Source organism: Nycticebus coucang, chromosome 11 (genome assembly GCF_027406575.1).
Source record: "Nycticebus coucang isolate mNycCou1 chromosome 11, mNycCou1.pri, whole genome shotgun sequence".
Classification (NCBI taxonomy): domain Eukaryota; kingdom Metazoa; phylum Chordata; class Mammalia; order Primates; family Lorisidae; genus Nycticebus; species Nycticebus coucang.
Genome location: NC_069790.1, coordinates 30,306,441 through 30,331,427, shown reverse-complemented (window position 1 = coordinate 30,331,427; position 24,987 = coordinate 30,306,441). Strand labels below are relative to the sequence as shown.

The 24,987-nt window shown below is 38.5% G+C and overlaps 1 protein-coding gene and 1 non-coding gene across 3 annotated transcripts in view; both read right to left on the bottom strand.

Annotated features, from left to right (window-relative positions):
• The window catches only part of JAZF1 (JAZF zinc finger 1), a 379,461-nt gene that overhangs the window by 163,624 nt on the left and 190,850 nt on the right, over window positions 1-24,987 (bottom strand). For both annotated transcript variants that reach the window (XM_053608443.1, XM_053608442.1), the window contains one exon: window positions 15,311-15,383. In XM_053608443.1, the coding sequence (XP_053464418.1) occupies window positions 15,311-15,383 (73 nt within the window). The remainder of the gene's footprint in view (window positions 1-15,310; window positions 15,384-24,987) is intronic.
• On the bottom strand, window positions 5,178-5,237 carry LOC128560584 (U7 small nuclear RNA). The gene has a single exon (XR_008373069.1). It is a non-coding gene; the product is annotated as a U7 small nuclear RNA (small nuclear RNA).

Sequence of the window (24,987 nt, the reverse complement as noted above, 5' to 3'; positions counted from 1 at the left end):
CCTGGCCAAAAACCAAAAAAAAAAAAAAATGTAGGAAAAAAAAAAAACTACCATCCCTATATATAACTAATTTGTGCTGTGCACCAACAAGAACCTGCTTTAAATTTCCATGCCAATTTACAACCCCCAGATTGTACCAGGCAAGGTTAGTGGCTGTTGAAAATACAACCAGGACAGGGCTATCTAAAGACACATTCGGTAGTGTGTTAACTATACAAAAAAAGACACTGTACAGTTTAAAAACAAATCTTACACAGCCTTACATTTCAATTTTTTTTTAAAGGAGTGAGTTGTGTACAGGGGGGTTAAATGCTTTATAGACAAGAAACAAAACTGCGCTAGAACCAACTTATTCATCATCATCTTCATCTTCCTCCTCCTCTTCATCCTCTTCATCTTCCTCATCTTCCTCCTTCCTTCTTTTTCTTGCTTTTTTCCGCCTTGATGACTCCCTTTATCGCTGCATCAGGCTTTCCTTGAGCTCGGTATGCAGCAATATCCTTTTTGTATTTTTGCCTTAGCTTTGCAGCCTTCTTTTCATCAGGCTTCTTGTCATCCGCAGCAGTGTTACTCCACATCTCTCCCAGCTTCTTTGCAACATCACCAATGGATAGGCCAGGATGTTCTCCTTTGATTTTTGGGCGATACTCAGAACAGAACAAGAAAAAGGCCGAAGGAGGCCTCTTGGGTGCATTGGGATCCTTGAACTTCTTTTTTGTTTCCCCTTTAGGAGGGATGTAGGTTTTCATTTCTCTTTCATAGCGGGCCTTGTCCGCCTTTGCCGTATCTTCAGATTTTCCTTTCTCTTTAGCAGACATGGTCTTCCGCCTCTCTGAGCACTTCTTAGAAAACTCTGAGAAGTTGACTGAAGCATCTGGGTGCTTCTTCTTGTGCTCCTCCGGACAACTTTGCACAAAGAATGCATAGGATGACATTTTGCCTCTCGGCTTCTTAGGATCTGCTTTGCCCATGTTTAGTTATTTTTCCTCAGCGAGGCACAGAGTCGCCCAGTGCCCGTCCGGCTCTCACCTGCCCCAGCACTGTCTCTATGGAGCTCAACGTACTGCAATGGCTGTGAGAGTGGGAGCCAGCTCCCCACCACGCCCTTTTTTATTCATGGTGGTAAAAGAAGGAATTCAATAGACTCACACTTTGATTTTAAAAAGATGGAATAATGTCTTCCAGCCAGCCATATCTCTTAATTCAAATGGGTCAGGATTATGAGAAACTATGTATTACTGAATAGAAATTCAGAGATTTAGAAAGTATATACTGAATAAAAATATAAAATGTTGAAAAAGGTTCTCTATTGTAATTTTTGACCTGTGGATAAACACTTGAAAGGAATTACAAAAACATCTTACTTTTTGATGCAATCTTAATGCTATTTCTTTCTGTTTTTGTACCTATTATTGTTATTTTTAAATAGAAAAATTAAAGTAAGAAAGGTCAAAAATAAATTGCTCTATATACCACTGTACAACCAGAAGAATGACTGGAATTGAAATGACTGACAAATCCTTGGTGAGTACGCAAAACAACTGAAATCTCACACTTTACTAGTAGGAAAACAATTTGGTTCAACCACTTTACTTTTAAAACGTGACTGGTTAGCTGTTTCCAATAGCTAAACACACACCTATGTGATCCATCACTTCCAATTCCAGTAACGTATTAGAAAGTAGTGCTCCGTGCAGAAAAAGACTGGAATAGGAATGCTCATAGCTTTTCTCTTTATAGTAGCCAAAGATCTTCAACAGACAGTGGATAGATTGTGGTAATTCATATGACTGGATGCTATATAACAAACAAAGACAAAATATGTACTAATACATGCAATAATTTTTTTCATGAATCTCAAAAACATGTCGAGCAAAAGAAACCACACACAATTAAATAGAAATTAAACGGCAGATGACCTGAAATTCCAGATTAATTTTCTTTGCCATAACTAGTATTATTCTATACATAACAGAATTAATTCCACAATTCACAGTTCATATAATAGACTCAGATGGGAGAGGGAGAAGCAATGGGTGAAGCACTGTTATTTTAATTTATTTTTTAGAGACAAAGTCTCACTTTATCATCCTTGGTAGAGTGCCGTGGCGTTACAGTTCACAGCAACCTCCAATTCCTGGGCTTAGGCGCTCTTGCCTCAGCCTCCTGAGTAGCTGGGACTACAGGCGCCTACCACAACCGCCGGCTATTTTTTTGTTGCAGTTTGACCGGGGCCGGGTTCAAACCCGCCACCCTCAGTATATGGGGCCAGTGCCCTACCCACTGAGCACAGGCACCGCCCAAAGCACTGTTATTTTGAAGATAGAAAAAAAATGCTTATATTGGGTAGAATTTCTGAGCCTGAGTCTGGTTTTTTCGTATTCAGCATCTTTTAGTAGTTACCAGGGTGTTTTGTGTCTAGGGAATTAGAAATCACAGGGCTTACCATAGTTTTTCAATTGAATTAAGATTTCTCTGACTTTGATATTATATAGAAATATGCACGTCCCTTTAAAACTCTAGAAAATTAAGACTGCGACACCATGGCCCTTGGGATAAATCTATGCCAAAGACCAGAAAGTGCTATTTTCAAGAAAGGTAAATGAGCTAAGAGCATAATGTACCTTTATTATTAAAAGCATTCTGGCTGAGATTTCAAACATAAGTCTGCTTGTCCAGCAGAGATTAATGCAATATAGAAACCAGCTTTTCATCATACTTACTTGGCCCAGGAGAACTGTCATCACTGAATTGGGTTGGTGCTGAACACAGTGATAAAATATGCAGCAAAAGAAAGCAGGGATGCTTGTATGAGCACAGGAACAAACAAATCTAAGCAACTTCTCAGCCAATTTGCTCCAATGAATCCATCGCAATTAACGAAAATGGAAAAAAAAAAAAAACAATCAAGTTTGTACCAACAATGGATTCTATTTTTTTGTGGTAGTCCACAGTACTAAAGTAGATCTGTACATAGCTTCCACTGCCCAAGAGTACCAAAGTACAATTTCTCTGGGCATAGGGATGATGACTCCACTTATCCTTTTCTGTTGACTGTACACTGGGAAAAAAGCAAACTTGGGCAGTATCTTATACAAAGATAGAGAAGCCAAAGTGACACTATGCTTTCTGAGAACAACTACTGACCATTGCTAAATTCTGTCAACTTAGAATGAAAGACTGAGCTGGGCAAGCCTGGCATTGTCATAGACACTGCCAAGAAGGCAGGAACAACTCTAAAAGCCAGATGCAATTTCTGGTCTTGGCTTACTGAACCACGTCTCATTGAGAGGGAGAGGAGGTTAGTGAGAACTGATTGTACATTGACCCCACCATCTGTAAATTACATAGGGTCCTGGTTGTCACCAAAATCTGCAGAGAAATTTCGGTGGTCACAGAAAGTGGAAGCCGCTGGGAAGGCTTCTCTGTAAATCCTTCTGCTTATACCACCTTGGCAAAGATGCAGAGTGAACTGATTGTCAAGGAAAATGTACTAACTCGCATCAAACAAGGGGTAAAAAGCTCTTGGGACAAGGCTGAAAGAGTACAAAGACCAGAGACTAAACGGCCACCTGCTTTGGGTGGAATTAAAAAATCCTTCTCACTCACTGATTTTAGCAGCCACTGGAGACAATGACATAAAGTATAAACTGGCACTGAAATTACGCAAGTCTGGTGATTCCATGAGGTCTTCATGTCCGATGAGACAACTATGTACGTATAAGATCTGAGCTGCAGGCTTCCTGAGGGAACATGAGGTAAGACAAGGGAGATGGAGACTGGCGCACAGAGACTGGCTCTTATCCCGACCCTGCCTCAATTCCATGTGGAATTCATTTGACATCTTTTCACTCTAGTATCTGAGCAATGCAGAATAATGAAAAGAACAGGGATGTACAACAAAAAACATCCTGGAGTTCAAATCTCTCCTGTCATTTACTAGCTGTGTGAACTTGGGCAAGTCACTGACTCTGGTCTTTGTAAAGAATGGGGTAAGAGCAAACTTTTAAAGTAAAATCGTGGCTCTCACTGGAGAAAACACATGACTTCATAAGAAACCAGATACCTGGAATATCTGTGAAAGTTCTCTGTAAATCAGCAAGGGTTATACACATTGTAGTTATTATTGCTTCTGCTAAGATGTAACCCCTATTTTACTTAAAATAGGTAAAAAATCTTTTAGAAATCAAGGTATTAGTCTGAGAAGGCACTACAACAGCCAAGAAAAAGCAAAGCCTTTGGAATCACATAAATTTGAGTCAGAACCACCCACTTCTAAAAGCTTGACTACTTAAAAACTGTAACACCTAACTCAAGTGTTCATTACCTGAAGTCTGTGGACCTAAAGGGGGTATGGGGGCAACTCAAGAGATAAGTGAACTAAGACAAAAACAATTTTCATCATTATTTTCACTAACTTCTAAGTGAAGTAGAACATTTCTTTCGAGTATATGCAATGAATCACAGTATTTTCACAGCATCTATGACTTAGCACCTGTAGAAGTCACAGATATTTTGATATCACAATATGATTGTGGCAGGCATATCTCAACTATTTCAGTACATTCTTTACACTCATCACTAACTGAAATGATGAAAGACACTAACCCAGTATTGAAGCTTTCTCTTTTAAGACCTTCATAAAGAAGCACCTGTGTTACTACATCTAATATTTAAAATCTAAACATTTTGACAACTGCATTTTAATGTAATTGGTTTTCTTTGTAATCCTTTATATTGTAGTTTATGAATTTAAGAACATTATTTTGGGGAATAGTTCATAAACTTCACTAGCTTGCCCAAAAGTGTTCACAGTACAAGAAAGGACAAGAGCTCCTCCACCCTACCTGGGAATCCACTTCCTTAAGTGTCAGGGGGAGGTAAGAGCTATGACTAAAGGTCACAGTGAGGACTACAGGACACTGCCTAATGTCCCAACATACATAACAGGTGTTCGACTACCAGAAGCTAATCGGTGTTGAAAATGATGAGACAAAATAATTAATTTTCTACCTTAAGTATTTCATTCTTCTTAACATAATTTCAACAAAGTTTATCTTTGGTAAAATTTAAATTAATACTTTCTTTGACATGACTCTTCATTAGTTGGATGGCCTTTTGTGTTGTTTGTAATGATAAGGCTATGTGGATCCCCCCATTTTTTTTCATGGCGTGGTAGGGGTCTTCTGGCAGAGATAAGAAAATCTGCTGGACAAATTCTAAAAGAGCTGACACTTCTGGATGCCCTTTTTAAGTCTAAACTGCTTTGCTTGGAAGGACCCAGCACAGGCTAGGGAAGGCAACTCCAGGGAAGAGTCTACCCTATGGCTGAGGATGGGGAGGTCTTTCAAGGGACGTGGAACTAACATAGCCGCAATGATCTGAGCCATGGGGCAAGGTCTTGGAGGAAATGAGAACAAGTTATTTAGAACCTGGAAACACAGAGTTATTTTAAAGGTTGCCAATGAGAGGGCCTTCTAAGGCTGGAATAGTCTTTAGGCTCAGCATAATGAACCTCAATGTGAGAAAATTAAGTAATGTTTCAACTTGAGTCCCAAATCAACAGTCTCAGCAATATGAGCGTATTCTGCAAATGGGAATGCATTAGAGCTACTGAGAGAAGATTCATGGTCTTCTAAATTAACTCTGAGGTGCTGCACATAAGGGGAAAATGATAAATCAAGTAGATTACTGCCAGCAATCTGAATTTCCAAATGAAATAAGAGAGGGGTAGTGCCTTGAGTCATTTTGTAAATGTGTATGGTGGGGGTGGAGGAAGAAATCACCAAGGTCATCTCTTGAGTTATAATTTGCCACTTTATGATTTAATTTCATGTCACATGCAAAGTACTTGCCATATAGTTGGATATAGAAAGATTAGTAAGACATGTAAGTGGGGTGGGTAAGTGAACACACACAAACTGCAAATCATTCAAGCATTTATTAAAAATATATTTACTAAGCATCTACTGTGTACAGATAAGTAACAGGTAACATCTGACCAGGGACTGAAAGGAAAGGAAGATGTGAACTAAGCGAAGCTCTGACTGGAGTGAGAGTGTCCTAGCAGAGGGACAGACAAGCACGAGAACCTTGGAGCAGCCATGAGCTCCCTGTGCTCAAGAGGCAGGCACTGGAGGGAGAATAGTGGTAAGAGGTGAGCCCGAGAGATGGGGCACCTGGTCACAGAAGCCACATCAGCCCTGTGACAGGAAACCAATGGCAGCAGAGAGAGGTAATCTGATGTAGATCCCCCTGAACGTAGAAATATACAAGCAAAAACAAAGTCTGGGAATAAGGAATAAGGAAGGGTTAATTTGCACTGTGAGATTATTATTAGTGGTGAAAAATACAAACATATGCAAACAAACCCCCAGATAACCAGAGTATCTATCAATCAACAGGGAATGGTGGAATAAATCATTATACATCCTTGTCTTAGAATTTAATGTTGCTATTAAAAAGAATGACTTAGGCTGGGCATGGTGGCTCAAGCCTATAATCCTAGAACTCTGGAAGGCCAAGGCTTGTGGACTGCTTGAGTTAAGGAGTTTAAGACCAGCCTGAGCTAGAGCAAAATCCTGTTTCTACCAAAAATACAAAAAATTAGCCAGGCATTCTGGCAGGCGCCAAAGTTGCAGCTACTTGGAAGGCTGAGACAAGAGGAGCCCTTGTGCCCAGGAATTTGAGGTTGCAGTGAGCTACAATAACACAGCACTCTAGCCTGGGGGCAACAGAATGAGGCTCTTAAAAAAAAAAAAGGAAAAAAAGAATGACTTAGATCTGTCTCTACTGAACTGGAAGGATGTCAAATAAAAGACAAAAGAGAGGAACGTGTATATGCATATATATTATATACATATAAAATAACAGTTATTCCATTTTTATAAAAACAAATGCCACAACCAAACCCCCATGTACATGTCTGCACATAAGGAAGAACAGAGAGAGATACTTAACCAAAATGTGAACATTTGTTAACTTAGTGTAAGGGGCTAGGTAGAGGGTTGGGGAGAGAAGAGAGAAACTATTAATCTTAAATATATTTGTACACAATTTTAAGATTTATATTATTCACGGGTCTAGCAATATACATTAATGCTGTAATTTCAAAAAAAAAGTAAAGATTTGAACAATTTGATCTTAGAGGTTGTAGGACCTTCATAGCACAGGCAGTGTTAAAAGCTGATGTTGAAGAACAGGATTATCAGAGCCAGAAAAGAGGAAAGATAAGAGGCAGGACACTGTGAACTGAGGGCAAAACATGGTGCAGACAGAAGGGTGTTTTCAACAGACCTTCTGACGGCAGCTGGTAGAGGGCGTCTCAGTGGAGAAATGGAGGCAGGCAGGGAGATCAGTGAGCTCTTAGGACAATCCAAAATAGGAAGTTGAGGCTCAAGTAAGGGCATAGCAAGGACTCAAGAGGCAACGAGGAGGCAGATGTTACAGATATGGTGCTCAATTATTTGGAAATAGGGGTGAGGAAAGAGATGTTTGGAATATAATTAACATCAAGCTTCCTACACTAACAAATGGGTGGATATTATTAAACAACGGTATGAATCCAAAGAAGAGGAGCCCTTTTGGAGGGGGCTGGGAAATAATGGCCTGCCAATGGTCAAGTTGAGTCTGTGCTGATCATTCACATGCCCAGAGGTAGTGGGGAAGCTAGAAATGGGCATTGAAGGAAATACGGGATTAGGGGTCAACAGAGTCCTCCCTACAGAGGTAGCTGCTCAGGACATGCATTGGAGCGATACCCTAGAAACAAAACTTAGGGAGAAGCCATCTTGTTTTTTTGCCCTGGGTCAAGTGCTGTGGCATCACCGCTCACAGCAACCTCCAACTCCTGGGCTTAAGTGATTCTCTTGCCTCAGCCTCTCAAGTAGCTGGGACTACAGGCGCCCGCCACAATGCCCGGCTATGTTTTTGGTTGTAGTTGTCATTCTTGTTTGGCAGGCCTGGGCTGGATTCGAACCTGCCAGTTCTGGTGGATGTGGCTGGTGCCTTAGCCGCTTGACCTACAGGCGCCAAGTCGAGAAGCCATCATTTTTATGGCAACGGATGGAACAAGTTAATGGGCACCGGGGAAGGAAGGATTTCAGAACTGAGAATTTGCTGATGAGGGGATAGAGAATTCCGTTAGGAACTTAATTCCAGTATTAAGGCCTGAAACTGAACTGTAATAAATATAGCAATGTTTCACCCTGAGAAGGAATTATGGGACAACCTCCAGGGTCTGGCTGAGATTAGAAAGATTTTACGTGAAGTGAGACAAATCAGACTGGTTGCACGTTTTTGTAGTGACTTTCGGCCACTGCCGAGTAGCCATGTTAGGTTTATCTGAGGCTGAGGATTGGAGATAATGAGCGGTTAAGGTCATGGGGAAAAGGGAATCAATCTAATCTGTATCTTCAAAGTTGAATCCAGCAAGTAGCCTAGTATGGAGACAAACCAAGGCAGGAAGGGCTAAGACAAATGTGGTCCCAGGAGAAGATACTAGAAGAGGAAGCTTTTGGAGACACTGGTGAACAGAGAAACTTCATAATTTGAGATAATGAACCCATGGGACAAAGTCCAGGAAATGAGTTACCACATGTGATAATATAGAGGAAAAGCAAGTCTATTTCTAGAAGGCTTCTGCATCACCAAATTGCTATTAACCTGTGATAAGTTAGATTTTGAAAATGATAATGCAGCTTGAACTGAACCCAAAGATGCATAAAAGGAGACCAGTCAAATAGTGAAGAGTGGACAAAAGAAAGATTTAAAAAATGGTCTGATGTGAATTCAGTTGTATAACCAACCTGTTTAAAACACAGACTGCCCAAAGAACAAGCTGTAGATTACAAAGACTACTGGACACTCAGTTCCCAACAAGTGAATCATATCACCAAACTCTGCCAAGAGTCATCTTACCTCCATGTATTTTGTGACAGCAATGCAAACTAATTATGTTGGGGCTAGCCAAAATGTCACATAATGCTCTTTTCCATCTTCGTAGCGACCCTTGAGAGTATATACTCTTTATAGAACACAATGAATAGGCCAAATAAGGTTAGAGATAGTACAAGAAAAATCTGGCAGGCAGCCACCTCAGGTTTGTTTCAACTCATGTTCATAAAAACATAGGCTGAGAAAATGGTAGCATGATGTCTGGTGTTTGAGGCCTAATAGCATGCAACAAGTTTATGGTATACATTAAGGCCACAAAATTCGGTCTGGGGCACACAGCAGAACTTCAGATCTGGTAGACAATGGAGGAAAATAGGAAAGCACGTCTTGTATTGTAATAAATACCACTGCTCTCAGAAGACCATACACAGGTGGTTTTGTGGGGGAAAAAAAAAAAATCACTGCTTTTAGATTTAAGAAAATCAAATGCGTCAGGCATGTTTGAACAAAAAAAAAAAATAGAAGGCCAGTGCACACTTGGCTAATTACAACATCTTTTTATGAGACTATGTCTGACTATAATCTGGCAAAAATGAGTCCAACTGAAACAGCGAGAGTGAGGGTTTGGGAGGATTAGGTGAGGTTTTGGAGTGGGAAGAAAGTGAGAAAGAGGAAGAATGCTTTCATTAAACAGTTCACATTCTGGTAGAAGGAGGAAAAAAAGCATCCAGACTGATTTTATTTTCATTCAAAACAAGGTCCTTTTTGTACATTTTTGCCTGAAGGCTTTAAATATGTTTATAACAACTACTCTGAAGTCTTTCTCTCCTAAATATAGTATCTGGACCATCACAGGGAAGGTCTCTACTGGCTACTTCATTTTCCTTACCTAAGGGAAGATTTTCCTGCTTCTTTCATGTCTAGTAAATTTTTATTGTATAACAGACATTGTGGTATCTTATCTATTCCCATGAGAACTACTGAATTTTGTTCTATTCCAGGCTAATCATGTTGAGCTTATGTAAGCCTAGATTTATACTTTCTTAGGGTGTATCTCTGGAAAACCCAAAATGTTTTTCCAAGTTTCTCTAACCTGTCAGTACATACCTCCAAATTCAGTCTCCTCTGAGGATCTTACAGGAATTTGGTTTTAGGTGTTGTTGCAGTGGCTCTAGCACCATCTATACTGATAGCAAAGTCCTTACCACTTCTGTTTTTTTTTTTTTTTTTTTGAGACAGAGTCTTACTTTTTCGCCCTTGGTAGAGTGCCATGGCGTCACAGCTCACAGCAACCCAGCAACTTCCAACTTCTGGGCTTAGGCGATTCTCTTGCCTCAGACTCCAAAGCAGCTGGGAGTATAGGCACCCACCACAATGCCCAGCTATTTTTTTGTTGCAGTTTGGCTGGGGGTGAGTTTAAACCTGCCACTCTTGGGTGGGGCGGCACTCTACCCACTGAGCCACAGGCGCAGCCCAAAGTCCTTACTTCTAATCTGAAGTCTTTCTGCTATATCTGTTGGATAACTAAGGTGTTTCTATGCTGGGTGAGATGGAATGCAGAAAATGGTATGTCTGTTCCATTCTGATGCCTGTGGAAGGCTCTCTTTGATAAAATTCAATCTTACCCTAGACATGTGTAAACAACTCCCTGCAATGGCCTCATGGAGGGTTCCCATGAAGTCTGCAAAGCTCCCTCATCTCCGGGTACGCCCTCCACTCCTTCACACACATACACAGAGATTCTAGCAGCTTTAGTTGTCCCAGCTCTGACCTTGGCCTCTTTGGTTCAGTGGGATGGCTGTGCTCTCCTTGGCTGCAGCATCTTCCATTGCAGTAAAGACACTGTTCTCAGACAGTGACAGCCAGCTGATTACGAGGTTCACCTCTTAAGCTTCCTTTCCTTCAGGGATCACAGTCTTGCACTGCCCATCATCTAGACCAGTGGTTCTCAACCTTCCTAAGCTGTGACTCTTTAATACAGTTCCTCATGTTGTGGTGACCCCCAACCATAAAATTATTTTCATTGCTACTTCATAACTGTAATTTTGCTACTGTTATGAATCGTAATGTAAATATCTGATATGCAGGAGACCCCCAAAGGGGTTACAACCCACAGGTTGAGAACTGCTGGTCTAGAGCTTGAAAACCATGATCCTACACATCTATCCAGTTATTTATGGCAGGAAACCTAGGAAAGGTCATGATTTAGTATATTTTTATACTGCATGTCATATGAATGCTGAATAAAAGTTGTACAACATTCCATTTTTATCATGTAGCTCTCTCAATGCACATAGCCAGTAGAGGCTCCTGGTTTTTCACAAAAGTATCCCTATAGTTCTTAGAATCATCCAATCATCCACTCACTTACACCCTCATAAACAAACTCATTCGTTCAATAAATCTATGTTGAGGGTCTACCATGTTTTAGACACCATTCTGGGAGCAGAGACAGGACTCAACTTCTGCTCTCTGCTCTTAAACACTACATTGTTCTATTTGTCAAAGACAAAAAGGAAAGAAAAACATCGGACATGTGAGAAAAAACAGTGATAGCTTCTGAGCAATAAATAAATACTGGTATTTGAGCTGGTTATGAGAAGTAGATGGATCACCATGTTAAAAAGGGGTACAAGAGAAAAAGTTTACTGAGTTACCCTAACAGAGCAAAAGTTTCCCAGTTGATTGTGAGAAAAATGAGTGTTGTATGTTTTAAATCAGATGAAGAATAAACGCTTCAAGGTTCCGTAGAGGAGTTGAGGAAGCATGTGGAAGTGATGTTACTCTAGCAACCCCCAACACTTGTGCAGAACTCTTCTGTGATCAGGTAACTTAAAAACAACAACAACAACAAGAACAAAATCCTCTGGGATTGGGTAGATATGACAATTACATAATTCTCCTGGAAACTTACAATGCACATTTTAGAATTTGTTGTTTAATTTTAACAGAAAACACTAAGTTAAATCAAAACCAGTTTTAGAGGAGGCCAAACCACAAGCACTGTATTAAGCAGTGCAGGGAGTCCCAGCAAGAGAATTTGAGTAGAGCTATAGCTTAGTTAGAACAGAATATTACATTTTTGCCAAGCATGGTGCATTTTAAGAGACGCTGAGGTGGGAGGATTGCTGAGACCAGGAGTTTTAGATCAGCCTGGGCGATACAGTGAGACATTTCAAGGAAAAAAAAGAAAATATTATACTTTTTTAAGTAGTACAAGAAAAAGATCAAGACCAAATTGTACCAAATTTACCAAATTGTAAATAGCCATGACAATTCTTTACATCTTATACAAAATGCTATATATTTCCACATTAAAGTTAATTTGGAAACTCCATTCTATCTTATTTTAATAAAAACACATTTGCAGAGAATACAATTAACAGCCTTGCCATGTTCTTTATCATGTCTGCCAGTTATCCATTTCTTGCAAGTCACATGTTATTTATAAGCAACCTAGTTACCTCAAGACAGCTATCTCAACTGCTTAGAGAATAACCTGAAGGGAACTCCCTGAGGCAGGCCAGTGCTTTTCAGTAACCATTTTATGGAGAGTCACCTGACATTATCCTGAAGCTCACCTACTCCCTGCCTCCACTGGAGTGTCCATTGGTGGAGAATGATTTCCTGTGTGCCCACTGTACTCTGCTCTTTCTTTCTTATTGACTGGAGATGCTAAGGTGTCCTTTCCTATGTACTACAGTGGAGGCTTCCCATGCTAGTTGAATTTGCCTTGCACATTCAACCCAACCCAATGGTAGCAATATATCACATACGAATTACTGGTCACATCTTGCAAAGTGTTTTTAACTTCTGCTGTCTCCTACTGTTTCATCTTATTTGGTTGCTAATCTCCAATTATCTAGGGCATGGCAATTACTCTGTATTATTTTATGTCATATGTCCTCAGCTGTCCTGTCTTGTTTTTATTATATTAGAAAGTGTAACAAATTCTCCTCTTAACTTCTTAAAATTCTCTAATACTTAACTCTTAACTCTCTGATATCCCAACAAGTTGAGTGATGCAGTGGTTAGATTCTGGAGCCTAACTGCACATTTGAACCAATGCCTTGCTGTGGACTATTGCCTGCCTCTTCCACTCTGATTTTGTCACAAGTATATAGTGGCATTTTCCAGAGACTAGATGAGATACCCACTGCAGCTGAATGAATGTAAAAATCCCAACTCCTGTAATCCTATAACTCTGGGAGGCCAAGATGGATGGACTGCCTGAGCTCACGAGTTCAAGATCAGCCTGAGCCAGAGCGAGACCCCCGTCTCTAAAAATAGTCGGGTGTTATGGTGGGCACCTGCAGTCCCAGCTACTTGGGAGGTTGTGGCAAGAGAATCACTTGAGCCCAAGAGTTTGAGGTTGCTGTGAGCTGTGACACCACGGCAATCTACCTAGGGCAACAAAGTGAGACTCTGTCTCAAAAAAAAAAAAAAAAGAAAAGAAAGAAAAATAAAATAAAATAAAAGCAAAAACAGATTTAAGAGACAAAATATCCAGGTGCCTGTGATGTTTTTAGCTAGACAATGGAATAGATGAACCAGCTACAAAGGACATGTTTGGTCCACATGGGGAAACCTGAATATGATCTGGGTATCAGATAAGAATCAAAAGTACTGAAATGAAAAACAAAGAAATGAATGACTAAAATGAACAAACTGCAAGATGTGCCATGTGGCTCTTTGTTAAAATTATATAGCTATATGTGTATATGTATTTTTAGAAGTAATCTGAAAATTATGGGCTAAAGTATTGTTAGTAGTGATATCTGGGTGGTAGGAATATGATGTGTTAAGTGATGACTTAGCCAAGAAATTTCACACCCACTGATTATGGCCTTACTCTAAAGAATTCCAGCACATCCTACTGAACAGTTGATGCTAAACTATCACCCTTGACTCAATTTCTCTGGTGTTTTTCTGTGTGAAGCTCTTGTCCTTATTCTCTTACTCCTTTTGTAGTCCTAAGTTATGCCTGGCAGAGTATCAATCAGTGAGCAGAACACCTATCTAAGTAGTAGACACCTCCTGCCCAACATGACTTACTGTATACATATAAAGAATGAAGGTAAAAATTTCATAGACTTATGAGTCTATGAAAATAATAACGGTGTCTTATCATTATTAAAATAAGGGTATTGAACAAATTTGTATATACATAGGAGATATATTTTATCCAAAACACAACAGCCACACTATTAAACATTCTATTCAGTACAATTAACCTATATGCCTATCATCTTACTCTCAAATATTAATAGGTTAATATATATTACTTACATAACTCTAATGTATAATTAAAGATTTTCAAAACCCTTGCACATATGGGTTCTGTGGAAAAACCCAGGAAAGCATATACATCTTATTTGTACTTGATGTGGTTTTCAAGGTATCCTGCTTAATACATTTCAAAAATTATGGGTAAGGCAAAACTGCAGATATTCTACCTTACTTCTTGGGAAAGCTGACAAATAAAAAATCGCAGGGAGACATGCAAATAGATGTTTATGTTAATGGATTGTCTTTAAAACAAGCTTCATAAAAAAACTTGAAACTGAATACAGGTGACTCCAATTAACAGCACTATCTGGGCAAGAATTAAACATGTTTACTAAAAAGGCATTAAAATTAAACAGTACAGATAATTCATTGCCAGCTTTTCACTTCAGATCCTGGTACAGACTGGAAACACTCTTTGCCTTATATTAAAAGGGACCATCACAGAACTTCACTCCCTGAATTATGAGCAGAGAGTTTCTAATTCTCAATAAAAAGTAGTTTTGCTTTTACTTTGTCTTTTTTGCTTTGGGAGTGTGTTTTCTTAACCTAAGCTGATTTCAGGTTCTCTCCAAATATTACTGTCTCCTTAATTATTTTACTTGGCTAAAACACAAAGTCCTTTTTTAGACCTGATATATCAAGTTTGAAACAGTTCTCTAAAGTTGGGCTCACATGTTCAGTTTAACTAAAAACTCATGTTACTCCATATAGATAGGGTCGATTGCTGACAGTATTTTTACTAAAAGATGACCTGCTACTAAATAACTTTCTGATTTTTCAACAATGTTTTCAATTCATAAAGTACCTCTTCACCCCAGGATTTAAAGAGTTCCCTCAAACATAAATCTATTAATTTCCCAAACTGCCCTATGAAGTTTAAAGAGCATATTCTAACTCTGCATACAAAATACTTCCAGAAATGAGCTTATAAATCATCCTGCGTCACAGAGAACACAATTCTACATCTCCAGAGAAACATGAAAATTCCATACAGAGGTTTTTAAATAATCTCAAGCAAACATTTTAAAACTGAAAACATTATTTTTTCTACTGTTTAAAAAGATATGTTTTACATAGTAAATGAGTGGCAGATATGAGAATGCTATAAATTCTGAAAATGGCTTACCTATTTATGTAACTCAGGGCAACATAGGTTGGCTGCTGTAATTCTTGTTTTTCTAAAACACGTGGATCTGTATCTGCAATAAAAACACAATTATGATTTTTTCAGGTTTTGCATCAGAATATATGAGGCTACGTAACATAAAGTAACAGAGGTTAGAGAAAAAGATTAATTTAGTACACCTTTTTTTAAAGAAAACTCAGTAAGCAAAGCACAATTATGTGTTCATTCATTCATAAATAATGAGATTGCGTTACTTTTCAAGGGAATTCCAAACATCAACAGTGATAAAATGTCCATCTGTCACACAAACTCTTGCACAATCCCCCTCATAAATATTGGTTTTCACTGCTTACAGTTACAATGTTGGCATGGTTTTCGGTGGTGGTTAATCGGCCTAAGAAAGAAAGTCTCTGTTAATTATGCTCACTTCAATGCTGGAACAAATTAGTTTCCATTGGAAAGCTCCATCAATTTGAAAATCTACTGAGTATTGTTCTTGTTTACTGAATGTTGGATTCATATTCTAGAAAGCATCGCTTCTCCTTTTTAAATATATAATGAGTTTATTATAACTTTTGACTCCCAGTCAGAAATTGTGACACTCGTTCAGCATCAACAAACACCACATTCAACCAGAGGGCTTTCCCCTAAAAGAGACAGACTTCAACACCATAGCAATGCTCCATAATGTTGCTTCTCCAGCACAGCACCAAAATGTGCTTTTTACGACGAGAAACGTATTCTTAAACTTGTCACGTACAGAAAAGACAGCATACACCTTTGCACAAACAATGTGTATATAATAAAAACATAAAGGGAGGAAAGTAAGCATATACTTTGGTTTTCCTAGAAAAAGGTTCAACACATTTCACACCAATTTCTTTTCATTATAAACTTGTTTAAAATTATCTCATTATTAGAAATCTTCCAGCTGCATGTGGTAGGCATGCCTCCTTTGATGTAATGACAGATGTTGTTTTAAGCACCTCTGTGCAGGAAGTGTTTCCTGCACGTGGTGGATGTAAGACACACACACTAACTGGAGGGCACCTTAGCAGGTGAAGGGGGAGGGCAGGGAGCAGACACAGTGGCAGAGACCACTGTGGCAAAAAATGATAGCACAAAAATCAATTTACAATGCTTTCGACTCCCAGACTAAAACTGGACAGCAATGCCAGTTTTATTCCTGGTGTTAAAAGTTAAAAATCTCATGTTGTCTTTATCATTTTTCCAATGCCGAGAATTTCAGGGACACACTATTCAGAAATCCTGCTTCCTGGGTCTTTGCCAATGCAGATCTTTGAAAGCCAAATTCTGAAACAAGAGACAAAGATTCTCTGAATGGCTCCCTCAAGTTGGGTACTTGTTTGTTGTACTGCTTTGGCAGTACAAGTGAGAACAGAGCAGTAACTCAGCACTTCCTCCCACTCCTATGGTGATTATATATGCAGTTGAGGCTATTCCTCAATCACAGGCCTATAGATAAAATGGTTCTCTAAGTACAAAGAAACTACCCTTTAAAGAGAAACTTAGTTTTCAAACACAACCTTACTCAAACTCGTCTAAATTTGCTGTAATCCCAATGTATAGCTGCATGCTGAGAAAAAGGTACTCGCTGGGGAGGACTTAGGGGAACAATGCTCACCAAGGAAAGGTGTTCTGCCCAAAGAAACGGCAGGTTGGTATGCCCGGCAGGCTGTGTGTGCAAACAGTCAGGGACATACCAATCCTGCCAAGGTCTTTCGCAGTGTTTAACAAGGTTAAGAAACAAGATTAAAGATAAAAACCATGAAAATGAGAAGAATGGAAGAAGATAAGAAAGAACAAGGTAATGATTACACAGGTCTTTGTGGAAAATTTCTCAAGTGCTTACAAAACAGTTTCACCTTAGAATGATTGATGGGCTTCACATTTGAGATAGGGGCTTGAACTGAGCACTAAAAACCATTCCTTCTGCAATAAGGATTTCATATTTAAAAATACAAAAAAAAAAAATCCCATTCCTTCAAAGAACTATCCAGTGTATGATAACATAAGTTACCAACTTTTGAAAGAAAAGAACACAATTTTGAGTCTAGAATTTGTATATAAAGGAGGGGAAGTTAAGAAGTCAATAAACATTTTTACATCTTTTTGTTTTTGTCTTCATTCCTGTGACTGATCCCGAATCTAGCAGTATTCCTACGAAGCAGAGTTACATAATTTGTTAAATACTTTAAGCAGTCCTCTCCAAGCTACCTTTTTTATTTTTTTCCTTTTTATTAAGATGTGTATTAGATATACATAAACCCATTTAAATTGTTCTTTTCTTCATCAAGCTTTAGTATCTCTTTGAGGAAGGGAAGGGAAGGGAAGTATATTATATGGAATTCTACATTTCTACAAGGCTCACATAAATGTCGTTGGCCCCTGACAGTCACACAAAGTGCATCTCATACGCTTGTTGTTTCAGGAACAATCGAGAATGTTCAGCACTTACTTGCAAAGCAAGGTTTTACAATTTTTTTTTTCTTACTTTGCTTCACTACCTTTCATAACCTATGCCAGACTTATCTTCACATGCCCTCAAATTATAAGTGGAAAACAGACTTCTGGAATCTTCCAAATGCCACTCTGTCCATGACAAAAAAAACTAGAAGCATCCCAGTGCTAAAATGCAGACTTTGGTAACCAACAAAACAGTGGAACTTCCAGACAGAGTACACCGGGCCTAAAACCATTTTTTTCAGATTAAATGTTTCCTTGGGTAATCTAAAACATCCATAAAAACTGAATTCTTTTTTTTTTAATTAAGTCATTTGTAATAGATCATAAATACATTTATGCCATTATGGGATTCGATGTGTTGATTATTTATACAAATTGCAGTGCTTACATACTACTATTCAACATAGCTTTCACCTCATTTACCCAATTACAGCATTAAGACATTTGTGTTCTACACCTGATAGAACCAACTTGTACTTGCAATGTGCTCCATAGGTGTGGTCCCCCTACCAACCCACTCTCTATCAACCCACCCCCCTCCCTTCCCTTCCCTCCTTCATCCTAGGCTATAGTTGTGTTTCATTCTTCATATGCAAGGGTGAGTGATTCTAAATTGGTTTCACAGTAGTACTGAGTACATTGGATATATTTTTTTCCATTCCCGAGATACTTTACTAAGAAGAATATTTTCCAGCTCCATCCATGTAAACATAAAAGAGGTAAAGTCTCCATTTTTTTTAATGCTGCATAGTATTCCATGGTATACATAAACCACAATTTATTAATCCATTCATGGGTCTTGTTTAAAAGACCTTTTAAAAGGCTTCTTCCATGACTTGGCAATTATGAATTGAGCTGCAACGAACAATCTGGTACAAATATCTTTATTGCCAGATGATTTTTGGTCCTTTGGATATATACCTAGAAGAGGAATTGCAGAATCAAATGGCAGGCCTACTTTTAGATCTCTGTGTATTCTCCAAACTTGCGTCCAAAAGGAACACACTAGCTTGCATTCCCACCAGCAGTGCACAAGTATTCCCTTTTCTCCACATCCACACCAACATCTGTTGTTTTGGGATTTTGTGATGTGGGCTACACTTATTGGACTTAGATGGTATCTCAGAGTAGTTTTGGTTTGCATTTCTCTGATAATTAAAGATGATGAGCATTTTTTCATGTGTCTATAGACCATGCGCCTGTCTTCTTCAGAGAAGCTTCTGTTCATGTCTCTTGCCCACAATGAAATGGGATCACTTGTTTTTTGCTTAGTAATAAGTTTGAGTTCTCTGTGGATTCTGGTTATTAGACCTTTGTTGGTAGCATAACTTGCAAAAATCCTCCCCATTCTGAGGGCTGTCTATTTGCTTTACTTAGTGTGTTCTTGGCAGTGCAGAAGCTTTTTAATTTGATCCAATCCCAGTAATGTATTTTTGATGTTGCTTCAATTGCCAGAGTGTCCTCCTCATAAAGTATTCCCCTAGGCCAATTTTTTCAAGTGTTTCCCCTGCACTCTCTCTAAGAATTTTTATAGTTTCATGTCTTAAGTTTAAGTCCTTTAACCAGTAAGAGTCCATTTTCATTAGAGGAGAAAGGTGTGGGTCCAGTTTCAGTCTTTTACAGGTTGCCAGCCAATTCACCCAGCACCATTTATTGAATAGGGAATCTTTCCCCCAATTTATATTTTTGATAGGCTTATCAAAAATCAAATGATGATAAGGGTCACCTCTTGGTCTTCAATTCTGTTCCACACATCTACCTCTCTATTTTTGTGCCAGTACCATGCGGTTTTGTTCACTATCAATTTATAGTATAGTCTTAAGTCTGGAAGTGTGATTCCTCCCTATTTGTTTTTATTTCTGAGTAATCTCTTGGCTATGGAGATTTTTTCTGTTTCCATATAAAACAAAGTACTAATTTTTCTAGGTCTTTAAAGTATGACAGAGGTGCTTTAATAGGGATTGCATTAAATTTGTAAATTGCTTTAGGTAGTATAGACATTTTAACAATGTTGATTCTTCTCAGCCATGAGCATGGTATATTTTTCCATTTGTTAACATCTTCAGCTATTTATTTTCTCAGAGTTTCATAGTTCTCTTTTTAGAGATCTTTCACATCCTTAGTTAGATACACTCCCAGATATTTCATCTTCTTTGCCACTATTGTAAAGAGAATAGAGTCCTTGATTGTTTTTTCCCCTTAACTATTGTTGGTATTTATAAAGGTTACAGATTTGTGAGTGTTAATTTTGTATCCTGAGACGTTACTATATTCGTTGACCACTTCTAGGAGTTCTGTAGTTGATTCCCTGGGGTTTTCCAGATATATAATCATATCGTCTGCAAAGAGTGACAGTTTGATCTCCTCTGGTCCTATTTGGATCCCCTTGATTGCCTTCTCTTGCCTGATTGTGGTGGCTAAAACCTCCAATACAATGTTAAAAAACAGTGGAGGCAGTGGGAATCCTTGCCTGGTTCCAAATCTGAGTGGAAATGGTTTCAATTTTACTCCATTCAATATGATATTGGCTGTGAGTTTGCTGTAGATGGCCTCTATTAGTTTAAGAAATGTTCCTTCTATATCTATTTTCTTTTTTTGTTGTTGTTGTTGTTGTTGAAATTCATGCTATATACCATTATTTTATTTTTTTTAAATCACATTATATAATTAATTTATTACTCTAGAAATATACTTTTATCACATTTCTTTTTTTTTTTTATTGTTGGGGATTCATTGAGGGTACAATAAACCAGGTTACACTGATTGCAATTGTTAGGTAAAGTCCCTCTTGTCTATATCTATTTTCTTAAGTGTTCTGATTAGGAAAGGCTGGATATTGTCAAAAGCTTTTTCTGCATCAATTGAGAGAATCATATGGTCTTTGTTTTTTAATTTGTTTATGTGATGTATTATATTTATGGATTTATGTATATTGAACCATCCTTGGGACCCGGGATGAAACTCACCCAGTCATGATGTATAATTTGTTTGATGTGTTGTTGAATTCTGTTTGCTAGTATCTTATTGAATATTTTTGCATCAATATTCATTAGAGATATTGGTCTATAATTTTCCTTTCTTGTTGGGTATTTTCCTGGTTTTGATATCAGGGTGATGTTTGCTTCATAGAATGTGTTGAGAAGTATTCCTTCTTTTTCTATGTTTTGGAAAAGGTTGAGTAATATAGGCGCTATTTCCTCTTTAAAGGTTTGGTAGAATTCTGACATGAAGCCATCTGGTCCCAGGCTTTTCTTTTTGGGGAGATTTCTTATAGTTGATGCTATTTTAGAACTTGTTATAGGCTTGTTCAACATTTCCACTTCTTTCTGGCTAGTCTAGGAGGGTGGCATTTTTCCAAGTATTGATCTATTTCCTTTAGATTTTCATACTTCTGAGAGTAGAGTTTAATGTAGTATTCATTGGGAATTTGTTGAATTTCTGAGGAGTCTGTTGTTATTTGGCCTTTATCATTTCTGATTGATGAAATTAGGGATTTTACTCTTCTACTTCTGGTTAGGTTAGCCAAAGGTTTATCTATTTTATTGACCTTTTCAAAAAACCAACTCTTTGTTCGATCTGTTGTATGATTCTTTTGTTTTCAATTTCATTTAATTTTGCTCTAATTTTAGTTATTTCTTTTCTACTGCTGGGGTTAGGGTTGGAAAGTTCTTCCTTTTCCAGTTGCTTGCTATGTCCCATTAAGTTGTTGACTTCCTCTCTTTCTGTTCTCTTGAGGAAGGCTTGCAACGCTATAAATTTTCCTTGTAGGACTGCCTTTGCAATATCCCCGAGGTTCTGATAGTTCTTGTCTTCATTATTGATTTGTTCCAAAAATTTGCTAATTTCTTTCTTGATCTCATCTATGACCCACCTGTCATTCAGCATGAGGTTATTTAGTTTCCATGTTTTCATATGCATATGCAGATTCCTGTTGTTACTGAGTTCAACTTTTATTCCATGATGGTCCAAGAAAATACAAGGAATGATTTCTATTCTTTTAAATTTGCTGGGGTTAGACTTGTGACCTAATATGTGATCAATTTTGGAGGATGATCCATGGGCTGATGAGAAGAAAATGTATTCAGTTTTGTTAGGATGAAATGTTCTGTAGATGTCTGTTAGATGCAAATGTTGAATGGTGAAGTTTAAGTCTAAAATTTCTTTGTCTAGCTTCTTTTCAGAGGCTCTATCCAACACTGCCAAAGGAGTGTTAAAGTCTCCAACAATTATGGTGCTGGAGGAAATCAAGTTGCTCACGCCAGTTAGAGTTTCTCTTATAAATTGAGGCACATTCTGGTTGGGTGCATAAATGTTGATAACTGAAATCTCATCATGTTGAGTGTTGCCCTTAACAAATAAGACATGACCATCATTATCTTTCCTTACTTTTAGTGGTTTAAAGACTATTGTATCTGCTAATAAAATTGTAACACCTGTTTTTTTCTGATTTCCATTTGCCTGAATTATAGATGACTATCCCTTTGCCCTGAGTCTATGTTTATCTTTTAATGCAAGGTGAGATTCTTGATTGCAGCAGATGTCTGGCCTGAGTTTTTGTATCCAGTCAGCCAACTAGGGTCTCTTTAGAGGGCAATTTAAGCCATTCGCATTAATCGAGAGTACTGATAAGCCAGATAGACTTTGGGGTATTGAGTTTTTTGATAGTCCAGTGGACATTTTTCATCCTTTCACCACTATGGAAGTTGAAATTTGAGCAAAAGTTTCTGAGTGAGTTTACTTTGGTGGTGGAGGATTGTGTTGTTCATTATGGAGGATAGGTCTGAGAATATCCTGGAGAGCTGGTTTAGTTACGGCAAAATTTCTTCAACATGTGAATGTCTTTAAAGTATTTCATTTCTCCATCATAGATGAAACTCAGTTTAGCTGGATACAGGATCCTGGGTTGAAAGTTATTTTGTTTAATGAGATTAAAGGTCGATGACCACCCTCTTCTACCCTGAAAGGTTTCAGCCGAAAGAGCTGCAGTCATTCTAATTGTTCTTCCACTTGTAGGTTATGGTTTTCTTACGTCTTACATCTTGTAGAATTTTCTTCTTCATATTAACTTTGGCAAAGTTAATTATAATATGTCTACAAGAATTTTTATTTGGGTTGAGTCGTGCTGATGTTCTGAAACTGTCTGCTATCTGAATTTCAGAATCTCTTGGCATGTCTGGAAAATTCTCTTTGGTTATTTCATAAAGTAAAGCATCTGTATCCTTCACAGCAACCTCATCACCTTCAGGTATTCCTATAAGGCGAATATTAGATCTCTTTGAATTATCCCAGAGCTCTCTGAGAGAATGATCCGTTTTTGTTCTCCACCTTTTTTCCTCTTTGAGTGTTTGGGAGCATTCAAAAGCTTTGTCTTCAATGTCTGAGATCCCTTCTTCTGCCTGCTCCATTCTGTTATTGAGGGATTTTACTGTATTTTTCAGATCTTTGAGGGCTGAAAATTCTTGCTTCAATGTGTCAAAATCTTTGTTCATTTTATCTTTGAATTCTTGAGACATCTTTTGAATTACTGCTTTAAATTCTAATTCCATGTTTTCCTCCATTCTGTTGATCTTATTTGCTATCCAAATTCTGAACTTGATTTCTGACATCTCAGCCATTTGTCTATCAATGGAATCTTGTGCTGTGTCTGCTTTATCATTCCTTGGGGGAACTGACCTACTCTGATTACTCATGTTGCCAGAGTTTTCCCGCTAATTCTGCCTCATGATTGTTTTTCACCATTGGCTAGGTGGGCAGGTAAAGTGAAATTGGATTGGGAGTTCCTGGAGTTGTGGTTAACCAGCCCTTTCTAATGATCTGGGACTAATGGCTGTAGCTTTTCCCCCCCTTTAGCTTTGCAAAGGACCCGTACAGTATTACATTCTTGAGGCTGAGGAAACCTGCTTGGTGTGGTGGGATTAGGTGGCTCTGTCTGATCCTAGTGGATCAGTGACTCTGGTGAAGTCTTAGCTGAAGTTTGCTTTCTTGGAGTCGCAGCTTGCCTCAGCAGAGGTGACCTGCAGTTAACACTCTTCTCTCTCAGCTCAGCTCCCAGTCTTCTGCTTAACTGGGTACTTTCTGAACATTATCCTTCCCTCTGGACAGGAGCTTCTGTTGGAGGCTGCCTCCAGTCGGCCATCTTCAAAAACTTCGAATTCTTAAAATGAAGTTGGGCACAAGGCACCCACCAATCAGGAAAGGCCTGCACAAACGTAGCTGCAGCTGCTGAGCACAAGTGAACCTCGGTTCCCTCACTTGCTTCCTACCTGGCTAGAGTGTGGTCATCATGACTCACCATTTATTGGATTTAATTGTGCCTTTTTTTTTTTTTTTGCCATCAACAAGAAATTTACTTGTTTTTTAAAAATCCAAATGCTGTCATTGTCCAGAAAAATGTAACAGATTTATAACTGTTATAAAGTTGAACTGCTAAAACTTGTTCACTGGAACATTTTGACTCACATTAATGCTGCACATTCTGCATTTATATTAAAAATTTATACACAAATGTAAATGGAAAAACTGCTAATACCTGATTTCTGTATCCTATTTTTCTAGTTGCAATCATATACTTAAGTATCTTTTGACCTGATGGGGGGAAAAAAATCTAATGTTCAGAACTACCAATAATGGAGAGTATTTTTTGTTGTTGTTATAATGAAATGTTTTACCATCACAGTGGACTCTTAAGCACATTCTCCAAGTATACGGCATGCTGGCTGAATGTCTTTTGGCATAATTGTTACACATTTGGCATGCATAGCACACAGGTTGGTGTCTTCCAAAAGGCCAACCAGATAGGTCTCACCTGCCTCCTGCAAAGCACCAATAGCTGTGGCTCTGGAAGTGCAGGTCTGTCTTGAAGTCCTGAGCAATTTCTTGCACCAGATGCTGGAAAGGAAGTTTTGCAAATAAGAAGTTCAGTGAACTTCTGATAGTGTCTAATTTCACAAACTGCCACAGTACCAGGCCTGCAGTGATGAGGTTTCTTTACCACTACAGCAGAGGGCGCACTCTTGTGAGAAGCTTTTGTAGTCAGTTGCTTCCTGGGTATCTCAGCCCGGGTGGATTTGTGGGCAGTCTGCTTTGTAGGAGCCAGAGTATAAAGACCTCCTTACTTACCCCCACCACCCCCCTTCAGCTGGAACTCAGCGAGCTAGAGGTGGTGCTGGCGTTAATCAGGGATAGCTGTG